This window comes from Enoplosus armatus, chromosome 3 (assembly GCF_043641665.1).
Source record: "Enoplosus armatus isolate fEnoArm2 chromosome 3, fEnoArm2.hap1, whole genome shotgun sequence".
Taxonomy (NCBI): domain Eukaryota; kingdom Metazoa; phylum Chordata; class Actinopteri; order Centrarchiformes; family Enoplosidae; genus Enoplosus; species Enoplosus armatus.
In genome coordinates this window covers 5,191,410-5,217,492 of record NC_092182.1, presented here as the reverse complement: position 1 = coordinate 5,217,492, position 26,083 = coordinate 5,191,410, and the positions used below count along the sequence as shown (strand labels likewise).

Below are 26,083 nucleotides of genomic sequence, written 5' to 3'. Positions count from 1 at the left end.
ACAGAATCAGTCGAACTGTCAGGGCTGGGTATCGAACCTCAGTACGTTTTGGTACCAATCAAAATGTGTCAGTAGCACAGGTTTATTTTGTCAATTTCAGACTATATTTAATTGAAGCAGAGTAATGTAATGGCTGCTTGCATTTAGAGAACCCTTTTTAGAAATGTAGTTCTTTTATTGAATGAAAAAAAGCATTTAATAGAAAAACACGTTCATCTTTAAGTAGGTTACTGAAAATATTTAGTATCTGTGCAGAATTACAGGTATTGTATCAGCACCAGTATAAAAGTATTTAAATGACAGCCAGCTCTGTGGTGGGCATGAAAATCAGCCTTTGGCCTATTCATGAAACATGAGAACAACAAAGGTAATTTACTCAGCGAGTTCTCTGATTTTCTTCAACATTTTCTGATGTCAGGTCTGAATCGAGTAAAATGAATAAATACTTAGTCAATAGTGAGCCAGTAAGAGAACAGTTCCAGTGACATTTTCCATGCTGTACTTCAGCAGCTAACTGCCGCATTGTTGCTTTGAGCTGACGAGAGATCACATAGTGCATCGAGTGCATTGAGTTGTGTCTCATCACACTATCTTACATAAGGAAACAGGTTAAGATATCAACTATGTGTACCATATATATCCCCCACCTATTCCCATTGACTGCTGAGTCACTCATTAAAGAAAATGGTCACTCAGCCAATCAATCTACGTGTCCGACTACAGAGCCATTAAGCCTCCTGGGAGCTCTTCTGATCCTGCAGCTGTCAGTCATATTCAGCACAGCGGGTTTAGGTCGACCCATAATTCACTCGCCTATTCCACAGATTCAACATGGTGGCACAGCGGGGCCTCCTTTCTGATTATTCTGCGCATCCACTTTTCTCTCTATTGCCTGTCAGCTGCCACCCCAGCTCCTGGCATCAACACAGGCCAGTTATGTAAGGCCTGTTTACACCACCAGCTCTCTCTTTCTTTTCACCCGTCTCCCGCCTTTCCAGCCTGACACCTTGGCGAGTGACGAAGCCATCCCTGTGCTTATTGGAGGGATTTGGTGGCGTACTCTGCCACGCCCAGCTCGTAACCACAGAGATCTGCTCTTTGAGGCCACGACAAGACTGCCAGATAGGAGGTTGAAATGAAAAAGAAATACACACGAGTGTGTGTGTTGTCACGATTCTGTACAGGCAACAAGCCAAGCAAAGTCTAAAATGTATCCAGAGACTTCAACAACAACAAAAAAGTAAGTGCACTGATCTGACTATAAAGCTGCACAGGGCAGGACTGAAATAACTTCTATAAACTATAAACTGGGTTTTAAAAGGAGAATCCCCGGCTCACTCTATAGTTAGAAGGGAGCTGGGATGTTGATGACATTGATGCCTAGAAACTCACTTTGCAGAAGCTTTTTAAAGCTTTCCCAGAGGTAGCTGTAAAGTGAGACCAAACCGAGCGGAGGCAGCGGCGGGGGGGGTTAATTATGTTTGGAAGGGGCTGAGGGTAGCGGCGTGCCACAACAAGCCTATTGAGTAAGAGTGGTGGCACCTGTTTGCTCCTGTGACAGCTAAGGAGGTGGTCATGAAGGCGGTGTTGAGTAGATGGACGGAGGGCCTTGGAGGAGCAGAGCTTCTACACTTCTTCTCTTACATAACACACACACACACACACACACACACACACACACACACACACACACACACACACACACACACACACACACACACACACACACACACACACACACACACACACACACACACACACTCTCTCTCTCTCTCTCTCTCTCGAAGCGCCGTTTTTGGAAGGTATATCAGGGTGTGTGTGTGGATGTGCTAATGGGGTGTACGGACGAGCATGCAACAGTGTAGTTTAATGAAATGATACAGTATGTGTGCTAAATGACTGCTTAAGTTACAGAACATGTTATCATGTTCACAGCGATCTTAGGTTATTTATGGAAAGTTATGTACATCAATAACTAATGTTTTATATACTTATATACAAGTTAAATTTGCCAATAAGTCCCTGCAAATACTGTCACCAAATGACTTACTTTATTTAGGTTTTTGTTGTTACTTTACGTATCTCAAGTCAATTCTCTCTAAGGATAAACTAAGCAAAGGTTTCTGCTATGTGACCGCTAAACACTTAAAAAGTAAAGTAATGAGCAAACTGTCAGTATGAGGGGATTGGTTTTCCCTGGTGATAGCTGTACCGTTTCAAACTGTCCTGCATTTGAGTTATGACGTGAAGCAAACCACCAAAGAATTTACTTCATCGTATGGGCAGATGCCAAGGGGGGAAAAAAGCCTTAAAACAAGTATTGAGAAAGCATCAAAAAAACATTTCTTGTCCACCCACTAGTGATTGTGTATTGATGAGGTGCATCAGTGACATCAGTGAGTCTGATTTTTACCGTACAAAGTTATCATATATCTGCAGGGCAAGACAGCCCCCATGACTCAGTGACTAGCACGCTGGGCGAGATCTCCAGTGTTTGAAACTCACTTTTCGGTCTGTACTCGCTTCAACTGCATTTAGCGCAGGTATCACTGTGACTGCAACGGTTTCGGATACATAATGAAGGGCATTTCACATGTAAATGGTCAAACAAGCACAATTCGCTGTTGTTTCAGTTCAACAGGTAAATGTGTGAGTGAAACCGGAGCTGCAGCTGAATGAAAGTCTTTCCAGCAGCACGACACGTTTGTGCCTGTAAAGGATGTGACCAGACAACCCAACAAATTCAATTATTAAGATTTAACAAAAAAAAGGATAAATAAGAAAGGGCTGAATCCTGCACCTGATGTTCCACCGTGTGACGTGACAGTAAGTGTAACAGTGTGTTACTCTCACACATCATGCAGGGGGGAAGCCTGGAAGGATTGTGTCCTGACCCATTTCTTTTTGTATTCACTAACACACTTACCCTGTCCTTCAGGGCTGCCATATCAAGTCCAGCTAGAACAGAGCTCTGGGCCCTGGATGAATTGACTCTGAAGCCAACTCTATCTCTTTCTCTCTCTCTTATGCTTGCTTTTTCCCAGAAATTTTGTTGGCTAGGCTACGACCCTGGATTACCTCAAAAACAAACAGACTGCTCAGAGAAATCTTTGGGCATGTTTTTGTCCTGCTTCTCATTTAGACAACAAGAACCCTTCTGTCCTAAAAAGGGGGCAGGCAACCCATCGTTATGTAAGACAGGGAAATGCGGTGCATCTGCTGATATGTTGTAAATTCACTCTGGACCATGCATGATCTTTCAACAAAGCTCACTTGTCCCTGTGCCATGCCAAAGAAGGAGAAAAACACCTAACTTCAATTCTGAAACAAGAAGCTTCTTCATAATTGTGTCTCCTCCTTGTTTAAGCCAATAAACTGCTCTGAAGTTCACTTTAAGGTTCTTATCTGCCAGCAAATGTAAAGTAGGACTTTTACACTAGGAGTAAGAGGTAGAAATCCAGACATTTACTGTAGATTCTCTGTAATTTATGCAAATAACTTGGTGCCATTTCCCTAGATAGTAAAATAACTGGGAATAATGGCTCTAATTACAAACCCAAGCATTGTGTAAAACATTTACATTCAAAACTGTGACTCAAACAAGACAAGGAACTTTGCAAACATTTACAATGGCCTGGGGTGCACAAAATAAAAAAGAAAGCTCCACACCCAGTTCACAATGCACGCCACAGGCTACTTTCAGGAGTGGACATCGAGCTTCTTCGTCATGCCCTGACCTTAAAAAAGGTCACTCAGCACATGAAATGACAGCTTAGTCAACAAGTCAGATGAGTTGATTCTGTGCTAAGGGAGGCCATAGGGAGTGGCTTTTCCTCAGGTAGCACCAGAGAGCTACTGAGATCTACTTGATCTCTCCTGAGGCCTCAGAGGGGTTGTGCCTTTCACTGCCCTCTCTGCCACAGAAAAGCTTGACCCAGTTAAGAGTTCGGTCGGAATGTTAGGAAGCCCAGGGCTCTGGGCTCGTTCAGCCAGGCAGAGAGGCAGGCAGCAGCTTATGTAACAGGAGTCATGTGAGAGCCTTTGTGTACACTCTGGGAAGTCAGCCTAATCAGGTAACGACTAGAGGTGGGGGAAAAATAGATTGCCGCAAGAATCGGGATTCTTAGAATCTATGAATCTGCATCCATTCACAAATACCAAAAATCAATTTTTAATGAAGTTATGTTGACCAAACGGAAAACGACAAACGATTGGGCGCAATTTGAATTACTCCACTACTGGAGACACAATGTTAATAACAACACAGCGAAAGGTGTGAGCGTACGTGTCACACAACACATCAACTTCTGTTTTGGCAAAAACATTTAACAAGTGATGTTGGTCAGTTAATTACACATTTCATTATTCTCATACAGACAGAAGACAGTAATGTGCTTCCTAATAAATGCAGTAAACATTTTTCAAATTAAAAAACCTGCATACTCTGCAAACCCTGCATATTCTTTTCCTATTATTTTCCTGCTCAGTCAGAAACTGACCTTAATCATGACCAGTTAGCCTAACTGCCAGTTATGTTTCATGTTGCATTAAGAGACTGAATAGTGTACCATTCCCTTTATTTAAATAATCTGGTTTTGAAACGCAAATCCATTGTGGATCGAATCATGACACCAAGAATCGGAATCGAATCGATCATAGGATTCCCAAAGATTCCCACAAGTCTAACAAGTCTATTCAATATAGGAGCCGATTATGCAACAGGCCTGTTTATGCAAGACAACACACAAGAGCACGCATATACAAATCACAAAACCAAAATACACTGATAGGCGGCTTACGAGCAGTGTGCACTCACACACACAAATACATGCATACACAAATTCTAGTTCACACACACACACACACACACACACACACCTCCCTGCAAAGCTGAAATAATGCAGTTGCAAACACAGCAGCTCTCTCCCCTCTCAACCCGCTTGCTATGAGGTTCACAAAGAGTTAGCGTTGCCTTAGCAACCCCTGGCTGGCTGTGGGGAAGGCAATGACGTGTTTGGCTGCTTTGACCTCTCCCAGCAGACTACTGTTCCTCTTCCTTTCTGACTTCCCTTTCTCCTCCACTTCCATGTCCCAAACTCACTTTCCCTTTTTTTCACAACCCAAAATGTCAAGTTCAAACACAACAGATTATAAAGTGCCTGGCTTGCTACCCTGTCAACTGAGTATCTTTCCTTTTCCCATTGGAAGTCATCCCGTCACTTATTTTTTTTTCTGCTGACAGCAACTCCAGGGCAATAACTTAAATTCTTCACACCACAGCTTTGAACCCCTGAGGTAACATCTCCTTGTTGAGATTCTGCTCATGCTCTCAGTAGTCCCATTTAATTGCAGGCCAGACATGCGAGTGCTGGACCTCATTAACACTTCACACCCGCACTCGTCTGCACTGTGTGTGCTGTGTACTCTTCAACTCAGTAACCCCCAATTACCTGGATGACCGTGTTTCCACCCTCCAGCAGGGCGATGGCCAACAGTATGCTCTCCTGGAAGATCCGGTCACTGGTAGCATTCATGATAAGGTCAATGACCAGATCAGAAGCGCCTTCTTTGTCCAGATGGCACTGGACCTCTGCCAAACTCAGCTCCCCTCGACCTCCGACCCCGGAGCTGACAACTATGGTCACAGAAGCGAAAATGATTATCATCTACATTAATACTGATGTATTCAGATTTCAGACAGATTACATAATAGAACATGGGTCGCAATCTATTATCATATTTGATTGACCGTTTCTTTATCAAGTCACTGCATTTGTTGCCACAATATGAACAAATTCATGTAGTGATATTGTTAGTTATAGCTTACTAATATGATAAATAAATTAAATAAATGTAATACATAAGTACAACATTTCTATTTCAGGAACATGCTAAACTAAGAGAGGACACTGAACATGGCCGCTAGTGGGTTACTCTGTTCACTAATAGTAAATTATTGAGATTATTAAGGCAAGAGCAGATGCAAACCAGATCTTGCTAGCCTGGTATAAGACATATGAATCATTCCCCATACCATACCTCAACCAATCAGAGTTTAGTGGGCCAGATTAAGAATGGGGACAAAAATAGTGACAGTAAAATGGTGGATGAGACAGATGCAGCGGAATAACATGTCGTAAGTCCTCGTGCAGATAAAATTACTCTTAAAGCAACATAGTTGTGAAAAACGCTAAGTTAGCTGCTCCTAGCAACCACTCCGGCAGCATCAGTGTCAACTGAAAGTGATGTCCAGAGACTGATGCGTCACTAACAAACAAAAAAAACAAACAAACAAAGAAGAAAAAAAAAAAACATCCGACAATAAATTGATAACATGAACACACTATCAGCCTGAATGAAGGAAGCGAACTAATCAAGTCAGCAGTGTACAGAACGAAAAGGCATTTTAAAGCCACTACGTGTTGAATTTGAACATTTCTAACTTTGATGCCCCCCAGTGGCATCGGTCAAAAAACAAAACAACACAAACAACTATAGTAGGCAGCAATACAAGCTGCCACCTCTCCGCCGCAGATCCTAGACGAAACTGACATGAAGGACTGCAAGCAACTCAGAGGCTGGACCAATTTTCACCAGGATTATTTCATATTCCACAAAGCAAAACCATCACAATAATCAGAGAGATGCTATCATCACATCAAAAACTCTACATATAGTGGCTTTAATAAAGAGTCCAGAGGTTTATATAGGATGCCGTTTGATAAAAGGAGTTTGTGATGCATGGAATGAGCCACAGGTGTCTTTTCTATCCATCGAGCCATAGTGCACAAATAGCATCAGATGTGTCTGTAATCCATGGAGGTACTTAAACTCCCACTGCTGTTGCTGCTGGCTGCAGCCAGCCAGGGAAGCAGTGGTGAGATAACAGCACCCATCAGAGCCATCTCTGGCTGGGCGAGCCACTGAATCAACAACACATCCCATTCTAGACGGAGCTTGGCTCTCTGGTCGCCTGGCAACAACACGGCCCGCAGTATGCTCAGTAGCAGAGCCGAGGTCCAAGGGCTTAAAGGAGTACAAGGCCATGGCTGTGAATAAGATCGCTTTTTTTCTTTTCTCCGCCGCTCTAAGCATTAGAGATGAACGATGAGTCATCGCTGTGATGAGAGACACAGAGCGACTTGCTGGAATGAATAAATGTCAGTCACGAACAATCTATTACATTTGTGAATGTCAGTGTGGATGGAGTAAAGATTGAGAGATGGATGGATGGAGAGATTGCTTTAGTTTGTACAACACCTGTTTTCTGCACATATGTATGGCCTTCTGTAAATGTGTTACTCTGAATCCAATGCACACATGCACAAAATGTATACTGCTGTGAGTGTTGTCCAGGTGGGTGATGTCCACCCACGTGAATGCTATCTTGTTTACTACAACCCGGTGGAAATTGTATGTGGTGTCTGTCACTATGACTACTCTTTGTAATCTGTTTAACTAACAACAAACATTTCCGACATGAGAGGAACTTCCACGCAAGCTTTCCTGAGAAATTCATACAATGATTTAAAATCATTTAAAGTTTTGCTTCTGGCCAAATGTTTACCTAGTACCAGTTTAAGTAACTGGCAAAACTCTCATCACAGCCACAACTCGGACAGAGTTTCTACACTAAAAAAAGATTTTATTCATGTGTAAATCAACTTCTGATGGTAAAGAGAATCATAAAAACAAAATAATATAAAATAAAAAAGCAGAGAATGCCTTGTATGGGTAAGATTTTGTGCACTGTCTACTGTAGCGTTAAAAACTCTATACTGCAAGATGAATAAGTAAATCATTTCACAATCATCTTATCTTATCTTTATGGAGCATAACCAAAGAGACACACAGTTACTGTATTGTTACACACACCTGTAGGTGATTTTCCCTGTGCTCCAGGAGTGAGTGGACCGTTGCTGAAGGTTGTAAGGCTATCCCTCCTCTGGCCAGGTTTGACATTTCCATAGTATCGATTGACCAAGATCTGCCGCAGAGCTTCACCCTATTGGTGAAAATGGATGTTAGGATGTTACCATGTCACAGAAATGGAGCTACAACCCAGCATCAGTGTTACTGTGCTAATGTAGCAGTACAAGACTAGAAATCTGAAGAAAATGAAAGAATTAATTTAATCCCACTAATAGTCCTACATCAAAAAGCCCACTTGAAAAGTTACAAGGTTGCATGGACACATAACTTTGGAAATACGTGTAAAGTCATTTGTTTTTCTCTCATCTCCTCTTACATTTGCCCCTCTTGAAAGCCTTGCCCTTTGTTTTTCATCCTATTTGGAACTTTTAGAGATGTTCAGGGCAATTAAATTAAAAGCTTTAAAAATGACTGCAGTTGTACAGAAATGTGGTATAAATAAAAATAAAATAAATACAAAAATATAAATAATAATACACAAAAAAGAAAAGAGTGCCTTGAAGGCCAATCCTAATAAGATATCCCCCTTAGTCAAAACAACACAGCATCTTCTCATTTGACCTTTGCCCTCTGACATCAGTCAATGATGTTCAAAGGCGACACTCTGCCCTCTCCCATCTCAACATATGCTGACATTCAATGTTTCCCCATATTGGTTTGGTGTAAATCAGTGCAGTCACGCACATGGACCCTCTGGGCCAAACATGTCACAAACCGTCAAAGAAGAGACGAACACCCAAAGTTAATGTCCATCTGTTGATGTGCCTCACATGTTACATATCATATAACTGGCAGGGGAGCGAGGGGGGGGGCATGCTGTGGAAGCGGTGCGATTGTGGGGGGCAGTCAGTCAGTTGTCAGCCATCAATAGGATGGCAGCCTGGACCAGACCACAGCAAACCAAACTCAGTACCTACCCTCCTTTGATCCTCCAGTTGCTTCTGTGGCTGGTTGGGATCAAGATCCTTAAAAGGTGAGGTGAGTTAGCAGAAAGCAATAAAATAAGAGAAAAAAATAAAATAAAATAAAACGTTCGGAAAGGAAATTTGGAAAAGGAATTAGAAAACAAAATAGGGTGTTAATACAGTGCAAATTAGTCACTTTACTAGCATGCAGGAAACTGGGTGCAAATTAGATCATGCAGTTAAGAGGGAAGTGGTTGTGTCAGGGAAGATGTGAGGTCGAGTCAAAGTCATGCAAGGCTTCGTGCAAGGACGGATTGACACATCATATTAAAAGCTCATTTCACTGTTTATGTGAAACATCCAAAAATTTTAAGCCATCAACTTATAAAACTCCCCACTCTTGACAGTCCAGTGTGGGAAATGTCAAACATTGTAGTCTTGCCATGTGGTGACTCCCTCATTACTTTACAGTATACAGTTAATGTACAGCATACAGTCAATGTGGCAAAAGAGCTCAAATTATTTACATAAGAGGATGACAAGCTGGGGGGGGGGGGACATAAGCCATGAGACTGTGGGGGGGGGGGGGGCGCTCTGTTCAAGCTACATAATGGAGCCGTGAGCTACTGACACACACTGTAAGCACCAATCTGGCATGGAAAAACACCTCACCCATGACTTCAACCCCCCACCACCACACACACACACACACACACACACACACACACACCATGAAAGACGGTCAGGAAATTGGACTTTGCTCAAAAAACCAAGAGGTGGAAGGAAAGATGAAGGCAAGGCAGAAGGGAAGGAGGGAGGGAAGATTGCATGAGTGGGAGGCGGAGCACAAACAAGGGGTCGATATGTAGCATAATGTAGTCCCACAGAGGTAGGGGGCCCTCAAAGTAGGAAACACAACATGGGGATGGGTTGTGACTCTTATCTATTTAGATAAACAGATGTTTAAGACTGAACAAGCGTAATGGGAAGGAATTAGTATACAAATATGATCAGCAGTGACCCATATTAGCGTGGCTATATGGGTCTTAAACACACCTCGGCAGGGACTTCAGGCTCAGGTGGAGGTGCCAGCTGATTGGAAATAAAAGGATGATGTTAGTCAAGGTTTGAAGATGTTGAATTAGTTATGCTGCTTCTGCCTCCAAAGAGTTGCACCCCAGAAAAAACACGCAAAAACCTTGTCCCTAAAGGCTGCTATTTACGGACGCATCTATCTGTATCGAGCCTTCTACTGCTTGCTAAGATTGCCAGTCACATGCACAACAGCACATCATAAATGTGAGCATCTTAAAGAACCTAGGGGCAGAGAGCAGGCGGCTAAAAAAACACGTTGCTCCCTGAGATCACGGTGATAATGGATTGCTTACAGTATGTAGGAAATGATTTCATTGTGTCTCGTGTTGTGCGTTCTCATAGAGCTGGCCTAATGGGACAGCATGGATGATTAGTAGCATCAACTGCAGCGAGAAAGCAGAAGACTGTACAAACTGCCTCACTTTCAACACACTATAATGCGACACTGTGGTGTGTTTAGCATTCTGTGGTTCACTGTTAACCTCCTACAGCAAAGTGTTGCCGCCCTCATCACCCCTACATGACATGAACGATACGAGGCAGTAAAAGCTAAAATATGCACACACTCATTCAACTTACCAATATGTACACTCATCTGAGTGTGCACACTGGTTGCTATAAAGGCCAATTTCCGACCTGGTGGTACCACACAGGGGAACACAGCTGAATCATATTTTTGCTGTTGGAAAGTTTGTCTCAACAGTCTGATTAAAAAGCACAACTAATCTTTAAACAGTAAATGTTGGCTTGTATGGACAGAGCTGCAACGGGATATAAAAACAACTAATTTTCAGTGCATTTTCCGAAACTACTGGAACCAACAAAACGAAATGGGAAAAAAAAGAAAAAAAGAAACAAAAGCATTGATATTTAACTCTGTGGGGTTGTAGCTAATGGCAGGCCAGTTACATAGTGTGAGCAAAATAAAACTAAAACAGATTAATAATAACAATAAAATGCAAATTGGCAACCAAATAACGAAGCTTAAACAAAAGTACTTAACACAATTATATCAAGTCCCTCAATTCCTAAAATTCTATTTGATAAAAAACTAAAACTAAATAAAATAAAATTTTATGATAGCCTACAGAGCATAGAGGCATTCAAAAAGTTGTTCAAGAAAGTAAACAACTAATTTAACTTTTAACTGATGAAGATTATAAAAATACATATATACATGCGCACAGACACACACACAAAACCTCAGTGCAGAGAGGGCAGCGGATGTGAGAAACTACATAACAAACATGCAGCCTAACATGGGCATGTGTCTCCCTAGTCATGGTGGTTTGTGCTGATTAATTGTGCAACTGGACAGGAATTTCCCTATATCAGGCCTTCTTTACGTCAACACATTGATTTCCACAGAGAAATGGTGATGCGTTACGCATTCAACTGAAGCAATATCCAACATCCATCGCCAACGGCTTCTAATTCAGTTCTGAATGGAACCGCTTTTGGCGGTGGAACATGAAAACTGTGTGTAATCTGACCTCATTTGCTATGTTAACAATTGTCAACTGCTCGCTTGCCATTTTATGACGTATAAAAGGATGCATCAGCTGGACGGCTTCACCCCGTAATTGTCAGCATCAGTTCCACTTGTTGCGCTTCCCAGAATGATGATGAAACATCCATAGAGGCAATGCCAGACAAACAAACACAATGAGATTCAGGGCATATGCAGACACAGAGGCAGTTAAGGTCGTATGATCTCACTGAACAGAAAAATCTTCATATTTCAAGGAACTGCCAGTAGTCAAACCATCCCTTCGTTTACAATAACACAACTAAGAGCCTTAACCCGTCTCCCAAAAGAGCCAGACACAGTGAGTATTGCCTTACCTCGCCTCACTGGTAATCATAAAGAATATTGGCTGTTCATAATCAAGGAAAACGAAAGCTAAGTCTTCAGTTTTGTATAGCACTCTGCTGACAATAGAAAATTGGCCTGTCACAGAGGCAGCCCTCAAACAATTAGCAGGTGTTACACTGACTGAAGTGCACACTCACCACCCAAAGTGAATCCCCAACTTTCCCATGGCCTCCCTGTCTACCCTGCGCTGCCTATATCGAGGCGCATCACTGCTACTGTCTCCTGGAAGACATCTCTGCTGCACTTTTATTGCCAATTACCACTGAAGGTCACACATCAGTAGAGAGTTGAAAATTCCAGGAAAACAGAGAGAGAGAGAGAGAGAGAGAGAGAGAGAAAAAAAAAAAGGAAAGAAAATTTGTTGACTCTTATGTAACCGCTTCCTGAGAGCTGGCTGGAGCCCAAGAATCGTGCAGCATTAAGTAAAAGGAAACTGGGACAGTGCTGCATGTTGCTGAGGAACGTCTGCAGCTCCCCCACTTGACCAAGAAAGAAACAGCAGCCCAACAGTATCTCCTGACTTCACCCGCAGCAGCAGGCAGGAGGATAAACAAGGACAAGCAGAGTCTATCTGAGGCGGTTTGGCAGAGTTGGTGATGGGAGTGGCTGCCGGATAAGTTGCACTAAGAGAAGTCCAGTCAGTGGAGAAGAAGAAAAAAAAAAGCATGGCTGAGAAAGTGAAAGTGAAATGGACAAAACAATATTTGTGAAAGGATCGGCAGGGATGTGGTCAGAAAAATGAGGAAACAATAATCTGGAAATCTCTAGCTAAATAAATAGTAATTCGTCAGCATAATGAGGAGGCGTGTGTGTGTGTGTGTGTGTGTGTGTGTGTGTGTGTGTGTGTGTGTGTGTGGGGGGGGGGGGGGGCACAAACATAAATAGATGGAGAGCTTGCGAAACACATACACACACGCACAGAGACCACCACACTAGCAGAGAAATACTCCCTCCCTTATATAACCCTGACTACATGTATGGGTTACGTCCTCAGCAAGCCATGTTACATCACCAGAATAAGACAGAGACATCATCTCCACCTGACCTCTTCGACCTCCCACAGTCTCACAAACAAAAGAAGCTCACGTGCATGTGAAGGAAACACAAACACATGCAGTGAATGATATGATCAGGCCCGACAATGAGGGTGGCAGGCCGGGTCATGTCTTGTTTTCCCCCTGGCTCGTGTTTTATCACGTTTCTATTTCTGGAACAGTGAGATAACCTCCGCTAATGGGTGAACCGTCACTCAGCTTTATCCTGCTCTCTCATCACTCCCCCTGGACACACACACACACACACACAGTCAAGTTCTAGATGGCATGCAACATCTAGAACTATGTTGGGGTCTGTCAAACGGCAGCGAAACTGACAGCTGCACTCATTCTTCGAGACCTTTGGGGGGGGGGGGGGGGTTATGGTAGGTCAGGGAGCAGCAGCAGGCTAAACTGGGGTTACATAACAGCCATCATGGCAGTTTATCTTGCTGCTGCTGAGAGGAAGTTGGGGTTTTGGGCTGCCTGTCTTCCATCTGAATGATATCCACACACATGCTGCCAGGCAGCAGTCGGGGGGGGGGGCTGTTAATGTGAGTGCGTGCATGAATGAGTGACATACAGCATGTGCTGCGGGGGATGAGGGAGTACGTGTACATTCTTAAAATGCATATGGGAGGAGCTGATGGAACAAAGCGCCCGTCTCTGAGAACAGCCCTGTTTTTGTGGAAGCCGGGGATTTCCATTGCTACAGTACCAGGCGGCATGAATAAGGAGGGAGGGAAGGGATATAATAGAGAAACTGAGAGCATGTTGCTTCCTGGAAACTGTGGAAAGACCCTTTCTGACAATTTTCCCAAATATCATCATTGTTCACTTCCCTTGCACTCGCCACACTCTTGATAAAGTGACTCATCTAATGTCTGCCTGTGTTTCACTCTTCTGGGTTGTTTTCCTGCTGGCACAGATTCTCCTGCTCTGAAGATGTGCGCTTACAGTTTTGACAAATTTACTGATTTCAAGAGAAGCTAGCAAGCAGGCTGTAATCATTAAAATATGCTGTGCCAAACCAAGCCAGTAAAATAATCCCAACACAAGGTACACTTACTACCATTTCTCCATCAGTGGACTGAGTTTGCTCAGTTGTCATGGAGATGAACCTGTTGACATGCAAGCTCAGTAGCTGCTATGATTTTATCCATAGCATCTTCAGGGCTTCTCATCTAAAAAGCTCCTGAAAAATATAGTAAGTGAACCTTGAGTAATGACTGTTTTGTCAAACTACTATTTCCAAGGTCAAGAGTGACCTTTGATGCGTAAGCCGACATGAACGCAATGTCTTCATAGTCCTATGAATTAAATCATAACAGCTTACATGTCAACTCCATCTACTGATGAAGACCTTATGATACGGATGAAAGCTCCAGAAAAAAAAACTTAGCGGACCTTGAATTGGTACCGTTTCGTCAAATTCTATAGAACCTTTCTAAAAAGTAAAGTGCTTCAGAACAAAAAACAACGAAAGAGCAAAACAATAAAAATAAAAAGTACTCAAAATAAGAAAAACATAGCAAAATAAAAACAACAAAAGCAAAGTAAAAAAATATATATTAAAAAGTAAAATGGTGAGGGGACCTGATCAAACTATGAAAAAGACTTCAGGTAAATGTGAGTTTTATGAACTGATTATAAAAAGGTCACTGATTTGGTTACACTGAGTTGCTCAAGCAAGAAGTTGAAATGAAAAGGCTTTGCCATCCCGGTAATCAAGCGAGTAGTTGAAACAACAAGACCCTAAAAGGATCTCAGGCTGTGCTAATGCCCACTAATGACTAGACTAACACGTCTACAATGTGCGTGGGAGCCTCATCATGCAGTGCCTTTAAAGAGGTATCAATAAGATCTTAAATGTTACTCTAAAACTCACTGGCAATCCGGTGAAAAGAGACATGGATAGGGATATGCATTGTCTCCTAGAAATGGTCAAAAGACCAGTGACTGCCTTGAATAAGCTAAAGGTGAGTGGACTGACTTCTGGTCTGAATAAAGAGGACTGCAGCGGTCCATATGAGATACTTTATCCAAGATCTCTGGGTGTTAAAAACGATTTGCTCCTACGATTACTACAGTACTCTAAAACAACATTTACTAGGAGTAAAATGTCACAAAATGTAACCACTAAAAAATCCCCTACAAACTAAAAACAAAGGAGTAGGATAGATAGGTCCCATCCTGTGACATTAGTCACCAGTGACATGTGAGATATGGTTCCTCTCTAGTCACACCCTTAATCGCTGTGATGTCCACTCACTATTACAAACAGAAAGGAGAAACCCAGTTTTATCCAGCGCCTTAAGGCCACAGGTCACGACCACACATATTTTTGCAATGCACACGCATGACATGCACGCCGCCCACACACAGTCCAGTGCCCTGGTATTATGAACTATCTGTTAGATGGAGTATCCTCAGCTATATATACACTCACACCTGCTCTTGTAATGGTGGCAAAGGGCTCAGAAGAATATACCCTCCCACCACCATCCATCATAAGAGGGCTGTGCGGCGTGTAGATTGAGTGACGAAAAAAATATGTCATTGATGTGATGCAATGTAACAGAATAGCCCTACTAAATACCGCCTTACCGTGTTCAGTTTGTTAGTGTGTTCACTTAGTTAGATTATACTATCAGCAGGGCCGTTGGGGTTTGCGACCTGGAAGGATTTTACATTCTACAACTAAAAACGTACTCATGATGGGTGTATTATAGGCTAATGCTGGTATTTTTAGACTCAGAATATTTAAATCAGACTACTTGGATTCAGTAATCAGAATTTTCCTCCTAGCAGTGTGAAGACAGCATTGAAAAAAGCATTCAGACCTTCATGTGGCCAAGTAATAATTCTAGAAAATACCACTGAAAAGTTGAGTTTTAATAAAAAAAATAATCAAATAATAATAATAAAGATCTCAATATTAAGACCAAGTAAATTATGAAAAATTAGAGAAGGTACAAATCTCCTCAGTAGGACAAGGGTATGATGCTGGTAGTTAAAATGTTAATATATGTAACAGTGTTTGGATACAAAAATAAAAATAATAAATCACCCTCTGTCCCTCCACGGAAATTCCAGGGCCCACAAGTCCCACACAATTTGTGATGAGCAATCTTAGCTGCATATAGATGTTATTATAGGGAAGCTGTAGAACTGTTCTGTTACAGACTTTCAAATAAAGCTGTTAAAATGGATTAACAATAGTACACCTAAAATCTGTTGTTAACTATGCAGTAATATTGTATGTCTGCGTTCTCCAGAATGTATTCCGTAAATTAGTATTCTTCTAAAAACAAATTTCTTCCTTAAAGAGTGCACTCCAATACAGTAAGTAAGTACATGACCATATACAGGCACAGCAGACAAGCATATTGCATAATGTGAGCCAGACATGCTAACAGTATGCTACATTTCAACATGGAGATGAGGAGCACAAAACAGGGAGGGATGGGCTAAGCCGTGTGACGCGAGAACGTCTACTTGCAGCACAAGCAGTACACTACGCAGTTAGTGGGAGACACATCAAATGTACATCACAATAGTAAGTAAAATGATCAACCTCAGCCACATCCATTTCATCATCAAAGGCAATCAACTGCAAGAGAAAGAGTATAGGGGGCAGAGAGTTAGCAGAGCTAGATTAGTGAGGTAAAGCTCGGTCACAAGTGTGCAAATGTAAAGCTTGTCACAAACACACAAAGCATGTCAAGTTAGTGAAAGGATAGCATGTTAAAGCTCAGAACCAGAACATGATTAACAATGGCAACACCCCTCCCCAGACACACATATTAAGATTGACATTGATTTAAGTATTTAAATAGTTGCAAGTATTTACCACCTTTAAGTACAAGTACAAGAATACTCTTGTCTTCACATTGCCTTTAATGGGGTGCACTGATATTACTTGGGAGTTGGCAATTATATATATTCAATAATACTACAATACAATAAGTATTCTTTAGCTCTGAATATGTCTTCAGTGCTTCTAATTTTCTTTGAAATATAAGAGGCTATATTCTCTATTTCAAGTATGTTGCTGTTCTGTATGCTTGTAGAGTTAATAGACCTCTATGGTTTGTGTGCTGCGGAGTAACTCATAAATGAAGGCTAACCGATTCTATTAAAAAGGTACCCTGTGGAGTTTTCAGTTTCAACTGTTTATTTCCATTCAGTATTTCTCACCAAAACACATTGTGTATCCTTGAAGCTTTGCAAGCATTTCCATCCTCATTAAAATCTGCAAAGCAATTTTTTTATTAACACCACATTTTGGTAGTGCCTGCGTCCTATTGCACATGCGTGAGATACAAATAGAAAAGGGACTTGCTCAAAAAAACCATGCTCCATAGTGCTGCGTCTGGTCAGGAACGCCACAGGATACCTTTAAAACATACTGCCAGCCATTGCATCGAAAATTAAAAAACAAATCCTTCAAATTTCATGTGTCAAAATCTAAATTTCCAGTTGTAGGTTGACTTTGCTTCAACTTGTGATATACTGTGCTGCTATTGTTGATGAAACAAGCTGACAGAGTTGAAGCAATCAATTAGAGATTAGTGGAAGAGGTCATTAGTAGCCGGTGAGGGCATTAGTAACCAATGAATGCTGTGTAGAATGGTTGAGTGAGAGAGTGGAAGCATGCATGTTGTTCATGGTGTTGATAATGTTGAAATTACTTCAGTCTTTTAGACTTACTGTTTGATAAGGTACTTTGGGAAGACATATTTATTAAATATGTACCAGTGTTTGCCAAGCATAAAACTAGACATGGCACAGTGTTCATAAATTGGCCCAGCTGCAGTGATTCCAAATAAAAGACGTACGGATCTTTTCCATTCAGCGTGCTATACAGGCTCCAGAGGCAAACAAGGGGAGGTCAGCCTCTTCTTTTATTTTACCATTTTTTGATCTTATGTCTTCCAGCAAGCTTGGTGCAGTGGGACAGTGACACTGTATCCTGAGATGTTGGTAAAGTGTTTCATCTCATGTGTGGGTGAGTCTTGGGCACGACTACAAGCAGATGATGAGAAACAGGAACACTGAGGTAACACACCTTCTCCCCATAGCCCCGGTCTTTTGTCATCATTTCCCTCAGCGTCTGCAGTACTTTGATGCACAGGCGCTCCTCATTCTCCTCCAGCAACTGCTTGGTGTGTTTGATCAGTCTGGTCAGGAGGACAGAGAGAGAGAAAAAGTGAGGACATACACATGGATTGATGAAAGCTGCTGTTCTCCAACCACATGACTCCTACTACTGAAAATCACAACATATTATTTTGGCTGATTTCCATCATACCATGATCATGTTTTAGCCCAAAACAACAGATTTGGAGGATAAGGGCCCAACAGCTCATTCAAATGTCATGGATTGAAATGGAAATGGCAGAAAATCCCAAAATAATGGTTATTCAGAGCACAATTGGGAAACTTCTCAACACCAGGGCAGATGTTATTGAGCTCTCAAAGACCTATAGAGAGTCCAGTGCTCGTGAAGGTTGACACACTTTTCCACAAACTATTGTACTCCACAATGGCGGCCATAAATAGCAGGATAATCCCTTCATGTGTCTCGCTAGGTTCCTTGTAATCCAAGCTGAGCTCTTATCGAGCACAACAAAACACCATTGAAAAAAACATGTCAGTATCCACCACTTAAAGGTAAGTATTTCATGCGTGTTATTTCCACATTTGTTTTCTCTACAGCACTAAACACTAATTTATGGTTGTTAGGAAACCTAATGTATCCATTACAGTTTGAATACCTTTTTTTGTCTCACTCATAGCAGGAAGCTCAATGTCCAGGACCTCTAAATTGCATGCAAAACTGCAAACCGCAAAATTGCATGTATTTGCACACAGTTTTGTTGTAAAGTTACACCCAAAGTACAAACAAAACCACAGACACAAATATGAGCACTGGCTGCCCCAGTTCATTTCCTCTGAAGCCGTCCCATCCCACATTAAACTGGCAGTATAAAACTCTACCAGTGGGGCCAAATTCTAACCATAACCATGTATTATCAAAATTATCTGTTCAATAAAAGGGTAAGAAAGACTCAACCCAACTCACTTCACTCACAGAACAAGTAAACCCCTGCCTATCTAGTTGTTCTCAAAATAGATTATTCCACTGCAGACATACAAATGGAAATGGATTGCTGTCTGGACAGAAAGAAAAAATAGAAAGGTATTTGGTACATTTTAAAAGTATACTAAAAGCATGATAAATAGTGTATAAACAAGTGAATGAAAACTGTAAACGTTCTCTAAGCCTAGGACAAACAAAGATAACCTGGTGGTTGGAGATTTAGACTGACTTTGATATGAATCCTCCGCTTTCACATTTCTTGCGAGCCTCTGTGTTCTCAGGGAAGAGCAGCTCTGGACGATGCAGTACATCCACCAGCACAGAGAGCTCAGCTTGGACCAGCGGCCTCAGACGGTCCTCCAGCGCTGATACTATGTCCTGCAGAGCATAGCGACAAACAACAAGAGCTTTGACATGGCCAGAAAACAGACTAAAGCAACTTCTGTGACGAGTTCACGGACTTAGGACTTTAGTCTCCTCGTTGATACACCTAACGAAACCACAGTCTTGAATATTTATTAGTCTGGAACTTTTTAAAATGTTTCAAAACATAAACAAACCAACTTATCATCACATCCCCACATTGACATACACTTAATGACTGTTGACATAACAGCCTTAATAATGCAGTTTTTAGAAATGATTTGTGACATAATATATATGTACAACAAGGAGAGTCACGACTGAATCCACTGAAAAATAATATAAAGAAAATCAAAAGCCCATGTTTCTCTTGTAACATGTAGGAGCTAATGTTTCTGAGAGTTTATTATATCATTAAGACAGTCTGTTGTTCAGAGTTAAAGGATTAGTTCTACGCCATTTACGCCTCTGACTATCTCTCAATATCTTCCGTACATGCGTCCACATCAGTTATTTCATCCAAAAAATCCAGCGGCATTCAACCTCAATATCAGAGGTTGCTTTATGAATGAGTATAAGAGAAACAGGAAGTGACATATCCAGTACACTACATACTGTACTTAAACAAAGCAAACCATATGTGCGACACACCACCACCGCCGTCCCACTTGCACTTTCTGTCACGTCTGGTGATGATTAGTGTGAAAACTATGCAAATAAGTAAAGCAGCATCATGAGGACTGCTGGTGATTCTAGTGCTGTGTGGGCTGTCTAGTGAGCGGTAGAACAAAAGGGCTATTAGGATGTGGGAAAAAAACATAACAGGCAATGAATAGCGTTGAAGCATACATTCTGAGAAATGCTATTCCCTAAATAAAAGGAAAGAAAAAAATTTGGTACCCACATTACTCTCTGTCCTGGAATGGGTTGGTGAATAACCCAAAACAACCTATGACAATATATGATGAGGTTTGGTCTTGGAATTGGAATGGTTCATTTCACTGAAAATATTGTGAACTTTTCAGCCGAACCCCTGGGATTCCTGTGTAAGCAGAGATAACAGCTGATCTGAACCAGACAGAACCAGTTTTCTTCCAGACTTCCAGTGAATACTGAGTCAGTAGGAGAGAAAATAGGGTGTAACAGCTTGGCCTCACAAAACAAACAAAAAAAAACAAACTTTGTTTGCCTAACAGTTACCAAAAGAATTACATCACTCTTGTCATATTACCAACAATTAATCACATTGGTGGGGAGTCTTGATTGGCCCATGGTGGCCTCACACGCCACTTTGTTTTATACCTGCACATTACAATCAAGATGTAAAGGCAGACTGAGCTTACGCTAATCATTGCTGACGTTTTCCTGCCGTAGTACTTACTTCGCACCAGTGTTCACTGGTATTCACTGGTCCAGGAAAACCGTTTAGTTTAGTTTAGACTTTTTCCTCTTCTCCCTGTACAATGTATTGTTGTACAGTATGTGGCTCAGACACACCAGATGGCTGCTGGATAAGAACTCAGCCTTTATGGTAGGAAAGCTTCATAATATATCACATAAGACAAAATAGTTTGACTAAATTAACAAAATGGCATATGCATTAAAAAAAGAAACAATCAACTGTCTGGTTAAGGAAAAGTCTGGACCCAATTAAAGAATAACAGTTAAAATAAAGATTCCAAAAAGCATTATATCAGTAGACAAACATTAATGTGTTATATTTTGAAATTTACACCAGTAGATCGTTATGTGGGCTTATATTTTATCTGTGGTTAATGTCCATATCTGATCAGTACAATAAAATGATCAATATGATGTTTCACTATTAACTCAACCTGACTACTTGACTTTTTGTAACACTTTTTGATTGGTGACAATGTGATTTTTAGCTGCTTCTCTGTGAGATTTATTCCACAAGAACAGACAGGTCTGCAATTACAAAACATTTTTATTTTATGAAAGATTATTCATTTTTGTTATCTACCAGAAATTCAATCATTAGTATAAACATGGGGCTACTAGTTGGTCGTCTATCTAATCAATACAGACAAACACAACAAAAGCTGCATGCGCATGCTGTGTAGTTTAAAATACTTGCACCTTCTTTATTCCAATTCGAGCTCCTCTCTGCCAGACTGACTATTTGGCACAGATGACCATCTTACCACTCCTGAAAGAACTTGATGTCCTGTTCCAGTTTGCCATCAGATGTGTCGCTAATGCACTTTATAAAACCCATTACTGCTTGCTGTTCTCCTCCATAACCTGGCCTGCTTTATACACACAGCTGACAGAGAGATAAATAATTTTAATTTCTCTTTTTTACTTTTTTCCCCACTTTGCTAGTTTTTGTTGGTTTGTATTAGTTTTGTGTGTGTTTTCTTCTGTCATCCTACCACATTCCTGCTTGAGGGATCGCTGTTAGATGAGATGTCTGGTTTAATTATTGTTAAATAGAAAATAATTAAATGAATTCCACTGAAAAAGAAGAAAAAAAACCGTATGCCTAGCTACCAACCTGTAGCCTCTCAATGATGTTTCTGTAGTCTTTGGAGGTCGTCAGGCCGGAGTCTCGTCTGGTAGTGTTCTTAGCAGATAGTCTCCAACTGAGGATGCTCTTCTGCACAACATTATTGGACTTGACAAACAAGTTGTTCACCTGGCTGTCCAAGTCCACTGGGATGGCAATGGCTCTGCTCTTAGCTGGGTAGAAGTAAGAATGTAGATATTTATATAGAATGCTTTCATCTTATGCCACAGTGCCCTTTCTATTACAATATGAGATTGGTGGTTGGCGTTATCTTACCCACGTCGGAGAGTACTTTAATGCAAGCCTCCACTGAGGCCTTCTGAACAGGGTTAAGCCAGTTACAGTGGAATACCCTGAAAACTCCCTGAAGCAGTTGGACAAATACTGGCTGACGAGTCTGTAAAACAAAGAGAGAGCAAATTAAATAAAATTAAATAAAAATACAATGACAGAGAGTAAAGAATAAAAGGAAAACACATACTGTATAGTGCCTATTGTGTTCCCTGACTAGGTTGAGCCCAATTTGTGCTAGAGATGACATTGTGAGCATGCTATAGCACCTATGGTGGAAGGGTCTACAGCTTTGGATCCCGAAGGCCAGCTGTTTATGATCATATGCAGTTCCAACACATCACACCAAACCAGTGTTTGGCAGAGAGCACAACTGATTTCTACCACCATAATGGAAGAGCAGCCTCAGCTGGCCACAGTACAATAAATACCTCAGTTATCTTTCCAAGAATGGCTGCCTGTTGCGAGAGAAAGAGGGTCTTGATGTCATCACGTACTGGTAAACCTCAACAGGCAAAATTCTCAGCAATGTGCAAAGGCTTACATAAAAGAAAACCAACAATTTCTACTGGGGCCAAGTTGGAACAAAACAACTCCACATAACGGGAAAAGAGGGTGTCACGTGGGCAACTGTATGTAATACTACCCCACAAAGTTACTGTACGAGGGATTTGGCAATCTATGGAGGGTATTGGTCATGGTTTATTGGGAAAGACGTGGGCGACAGGACACCGCTACTCAAAGGTCTAAGAAACGGAGTGACCACGTTGTGTGAGCACATCATCTGCACCATGTCTCAGCAAAACCTTGTGCAACACACCCACAGATCTGGGAACAACAGAGTCTGTGTGCTGACTAAGCTATGAAAATGTGAAAAACCCACACAGTGAAGATACTTCACTGAACATTCAGAGACTGTTGATAAGGGCTGGGACACAAAATGTGGGAGAGTCACAATTACTTACATATATATGGTGAGCCATCTATGCAGAGGGAAGAATATTTTATATACATATGCACACATAAAAATGTACTCAAGCATATACATGATTTATAGACTTTAAATGGCAGTTGCATTGTATTTCAAATGCTATACTCCACAATCCAGATTACCTGCAGGCTTGTGCTCTGGTCAGAGAAAGGAGAGCTGAAGAAACATGTGACAATGCTCATGACTGTCTCAGTTACATAACGCTCCAGCGTGGTATCCGCATGCTTCCTGTCACTGGTGTTGTTGCATACCTAGGCAAGGACAGAAAAGATATTAGCATGACGCACAGCCACTGAATCACACATCCTGCATGTGGGCGACAGGTAACATATGTTCGCGGCACGCTGTGTTGACATAATCGGCCAAACCTGTGACATAATATAAAGCGGAGTAGCACTCTCCATCTATTGATCACATTGTCTGACAAACACATTGTGGCTTACCCTACAAATATCCACCAAGAAGTTCTCAAACAGCTTCCACATGTGGTTGGAGGTATAAATCTCCTTCATCTCCACCTCTGTGTCGACATAGCAGTGGTTCAGGAAGTTGATATAGGCAATTTTCACCTAGTAGGATTCAAACAAACAAACAAATTTAATAAAACGGCACATTTATCAGGGGTGGAATAAAACTAGTTCTCAAACACCTAATGTATATATACACACACATGTCTGGCATACAGCATGTGTGCAGCAGTAAGTGCTCCTCAAAATCTTAATAACAGAGTCAGAACCTACAAAACTGCATGTGCAATGTCATTGTACAGTATATACGATTATCCTCATTTATTGTTATCTGGAACACTTGGCTGGTTTAAGGTAGAAACCCCATCTGTCTTAAAAACTGTCTGAATTTTTAGGGACATGCATTTAACAAGGTGCTGGAAATGTTCATTAGGAGTACTGGTCCATGCCAACTCAACAGAATCACGCAATACAAGTAGACCTTCATGCTGATAGCATTTGCTGCACCTGGAGCATGTGCAGTTCACTATAGTCCAAACAATAGGTTTTAGACAGGAACCCCATGCCAACAGGAATCAATATTTGGTAAGTATACGTGTTTGGATGTCATCTTTGACAAGCACATACTGATTCCTGGTCTAATATGTGCCACAAAAACACCCCCTGACACTGTTATGCCTGATCATGGCACTTTCATGAGCAGGTTGTAACATGACATGCCTTTAGTTTTTGGTTGACATGAGGGGAATCTGTAATGTCTGTGAAAACTGCCTACGTGTGGCCTTTCACCTCTGACCGCTATCACTTGTTTAGCTTGAAAAGAAACAAAGTCTCCCGCATTGACTAACTTCCTCTGCACACATTATCAGTCTAAAAAAGTACAGTTTTTTTAAAATGATTTTTAAGCAAACGTGGCCTATCTGTTTAATAGGTTTATTATAACTTCTAACAATAAACACTTTGATGCTTTTGTATTATACTCATTTTATTTGTAATGCATCTACAGAAGAAAAAAATCCATAAAATGTGGTGTGATCTCCATCAAAGTCACTATAATACACAAATACACTCTATGTAAACTAATATTTAATATTCTGCACAAAACACATGAAGCTGATGTGAAACATCCCTCACTCACTCAAGATGGCAAAAAAAGTTTTAAAAAGGTGGAAGAGAACCCTTGGGTTACAGTGACGGACCAGTCTAAGTATCTCAAAGTCACCTAGCTCGTGATTTATTTCTCAGCAATAAGAAAAATATAGGGCGAACATGGTGCTCATGAAAGGACACAGTGGAGGAAAGCACAGTTCTCCCTTAAAATCAACTGATGACATTGTACACTGTATGTTCTATCATGTCACTGGGACAATGTTATATGAAAACAATGAGACTATATTTTTGGAGTAATAAAGCAAAACAAACTAATAGCCTACCATAACATCATCCTTAAGGTGAAGCACGGAGTTGGGATCATCATGATTTGTAGTTGTTTTGCTGCCCCTGGGCCTGAATGACCATTACTCATTGAGAAAACAATGCACTCAAACTACTTTGATCAAAAAAGAATTGATCAAAGTTTAAGTTTCAGGGTAGCTGTCTGTCATCTTAACAGACGTTGGGAGATGAAAAATGCCCCTAAACACAGTGAAAAATGAACTACAAAATGGTGCAGACAGACCACATTTTATGACTAAATTATGCATTTACCATTTATTGGCACTATATTCCTACATCTATAATGATAACAATGTATAATGTAGTAACTGTATTATCTATGAATTCTACACGCTGTATATAATGTATATAGAAATGTATACATATACTGCACATAACCACCAATTTCATGTATATAAAGTAATCTAGTACTTTACCATTCGTTATTTATTCCTTTGTTCTATATGTAACACTTGTATATAGACATTGTATGTTGGTGGTCGTTGTTGTATTTTTAAAAATATATATCTATATTTACACATATTTTTCACCTACTTGTATGTACATGTACAACAGTTCTTTTACCTATCTTTGTTCAGCTTTGTTGTCCTGGTTTTTAGCTAAACCAGAGTCACATACTGATTCTACATCCTGTGGAGTTCTTGATCAGTTCAAAAGAGAAGGAGGGTTCGTCTTAACAATTAAAACTACTGTCTTCTACCTCATCATTCATACCTCAGGGATACAGTCTTCATGGGTGACGACTCGTACAATATCATCCAGGGGCAGCAGGGAGTTGCACTTGATCTCAGTGTAGACGTTCTTGCCCTCAGTGCAGACAGCCAGCAGTTCCACCAGGTGGATATGGTACATTAGAGGGCTGTTTTCGTCCATGCGGTCCCGCTCCGAACGCATCATCTGGACCAGGGTCTGGAAGGAGGCGCGGTCGTTGTAGAAGACCAGGACGTCCTCGCCCGAGTTCACCAGCTGAGTCGGGGAGAGTCACAGTAGAGAGTGCAGAGATCTTGTTAGAGAGTGTTAAGAGTGCATTAGATCAGC

General features: G+C 41.2%; 1 protein-coding gene across 1 annotated transcript in view; it reads right to left on the bottom strand.

Moving 5' to 3' along the window:
* itpr1b (inositol 1,4,5-trisphosphate receptor, type 1b) overlaps positions 1-26,083 on the bottom strand; it is a 79,159-nt gene that overhangs the window by 28,702 nt on the left and 24,374 nt on the right. The window contains exons 31-42 of the mRNA XM_070903080.1: positions 25,760-26,011; positions 23,567-23,692; positions 23,246-23,374; positions 22,118-22,238; positions 21,830-22,014; positions 19,178-19,326; positions 17,914-18,025; positions 16,420-16,455; positions 8,850-8,897; positions 7,872-8,005; positions 6,827-6,846; positions 5,451-5,614 (exon numbers count right to left, since the gene is read on the bottom strand). Of these exons, the coding sequence (XP_070759181.1) occupies positions 5,451-5,614; positions 6,827-6,846; positions 7,872-8,005; positions 8,850-8,897; positions 16,420-16,455; positions 17,914-18,025; positions 19,178-19,326; positions 21,830-22,014; positions 22,118-22,238; positions 23,246-23,374; positions 23,567-23,692; positions 25,760-26,011 (1,476 nt within the window). The remainder of the gene's footprint in view (positions 1-5,450; positions 5,615-6,826; positions 6,847-7,871; positions 8,006-8,849; positions 8,898-16,419; positions 16,456-17,913; positions 18,026-19,177; positions 19,327-21,829; positions 22,015-22,117; positions 22,239-23,245; positions 23,375-23,566; positions 23,693-25,759; positions 26,012-26,083) is intronic.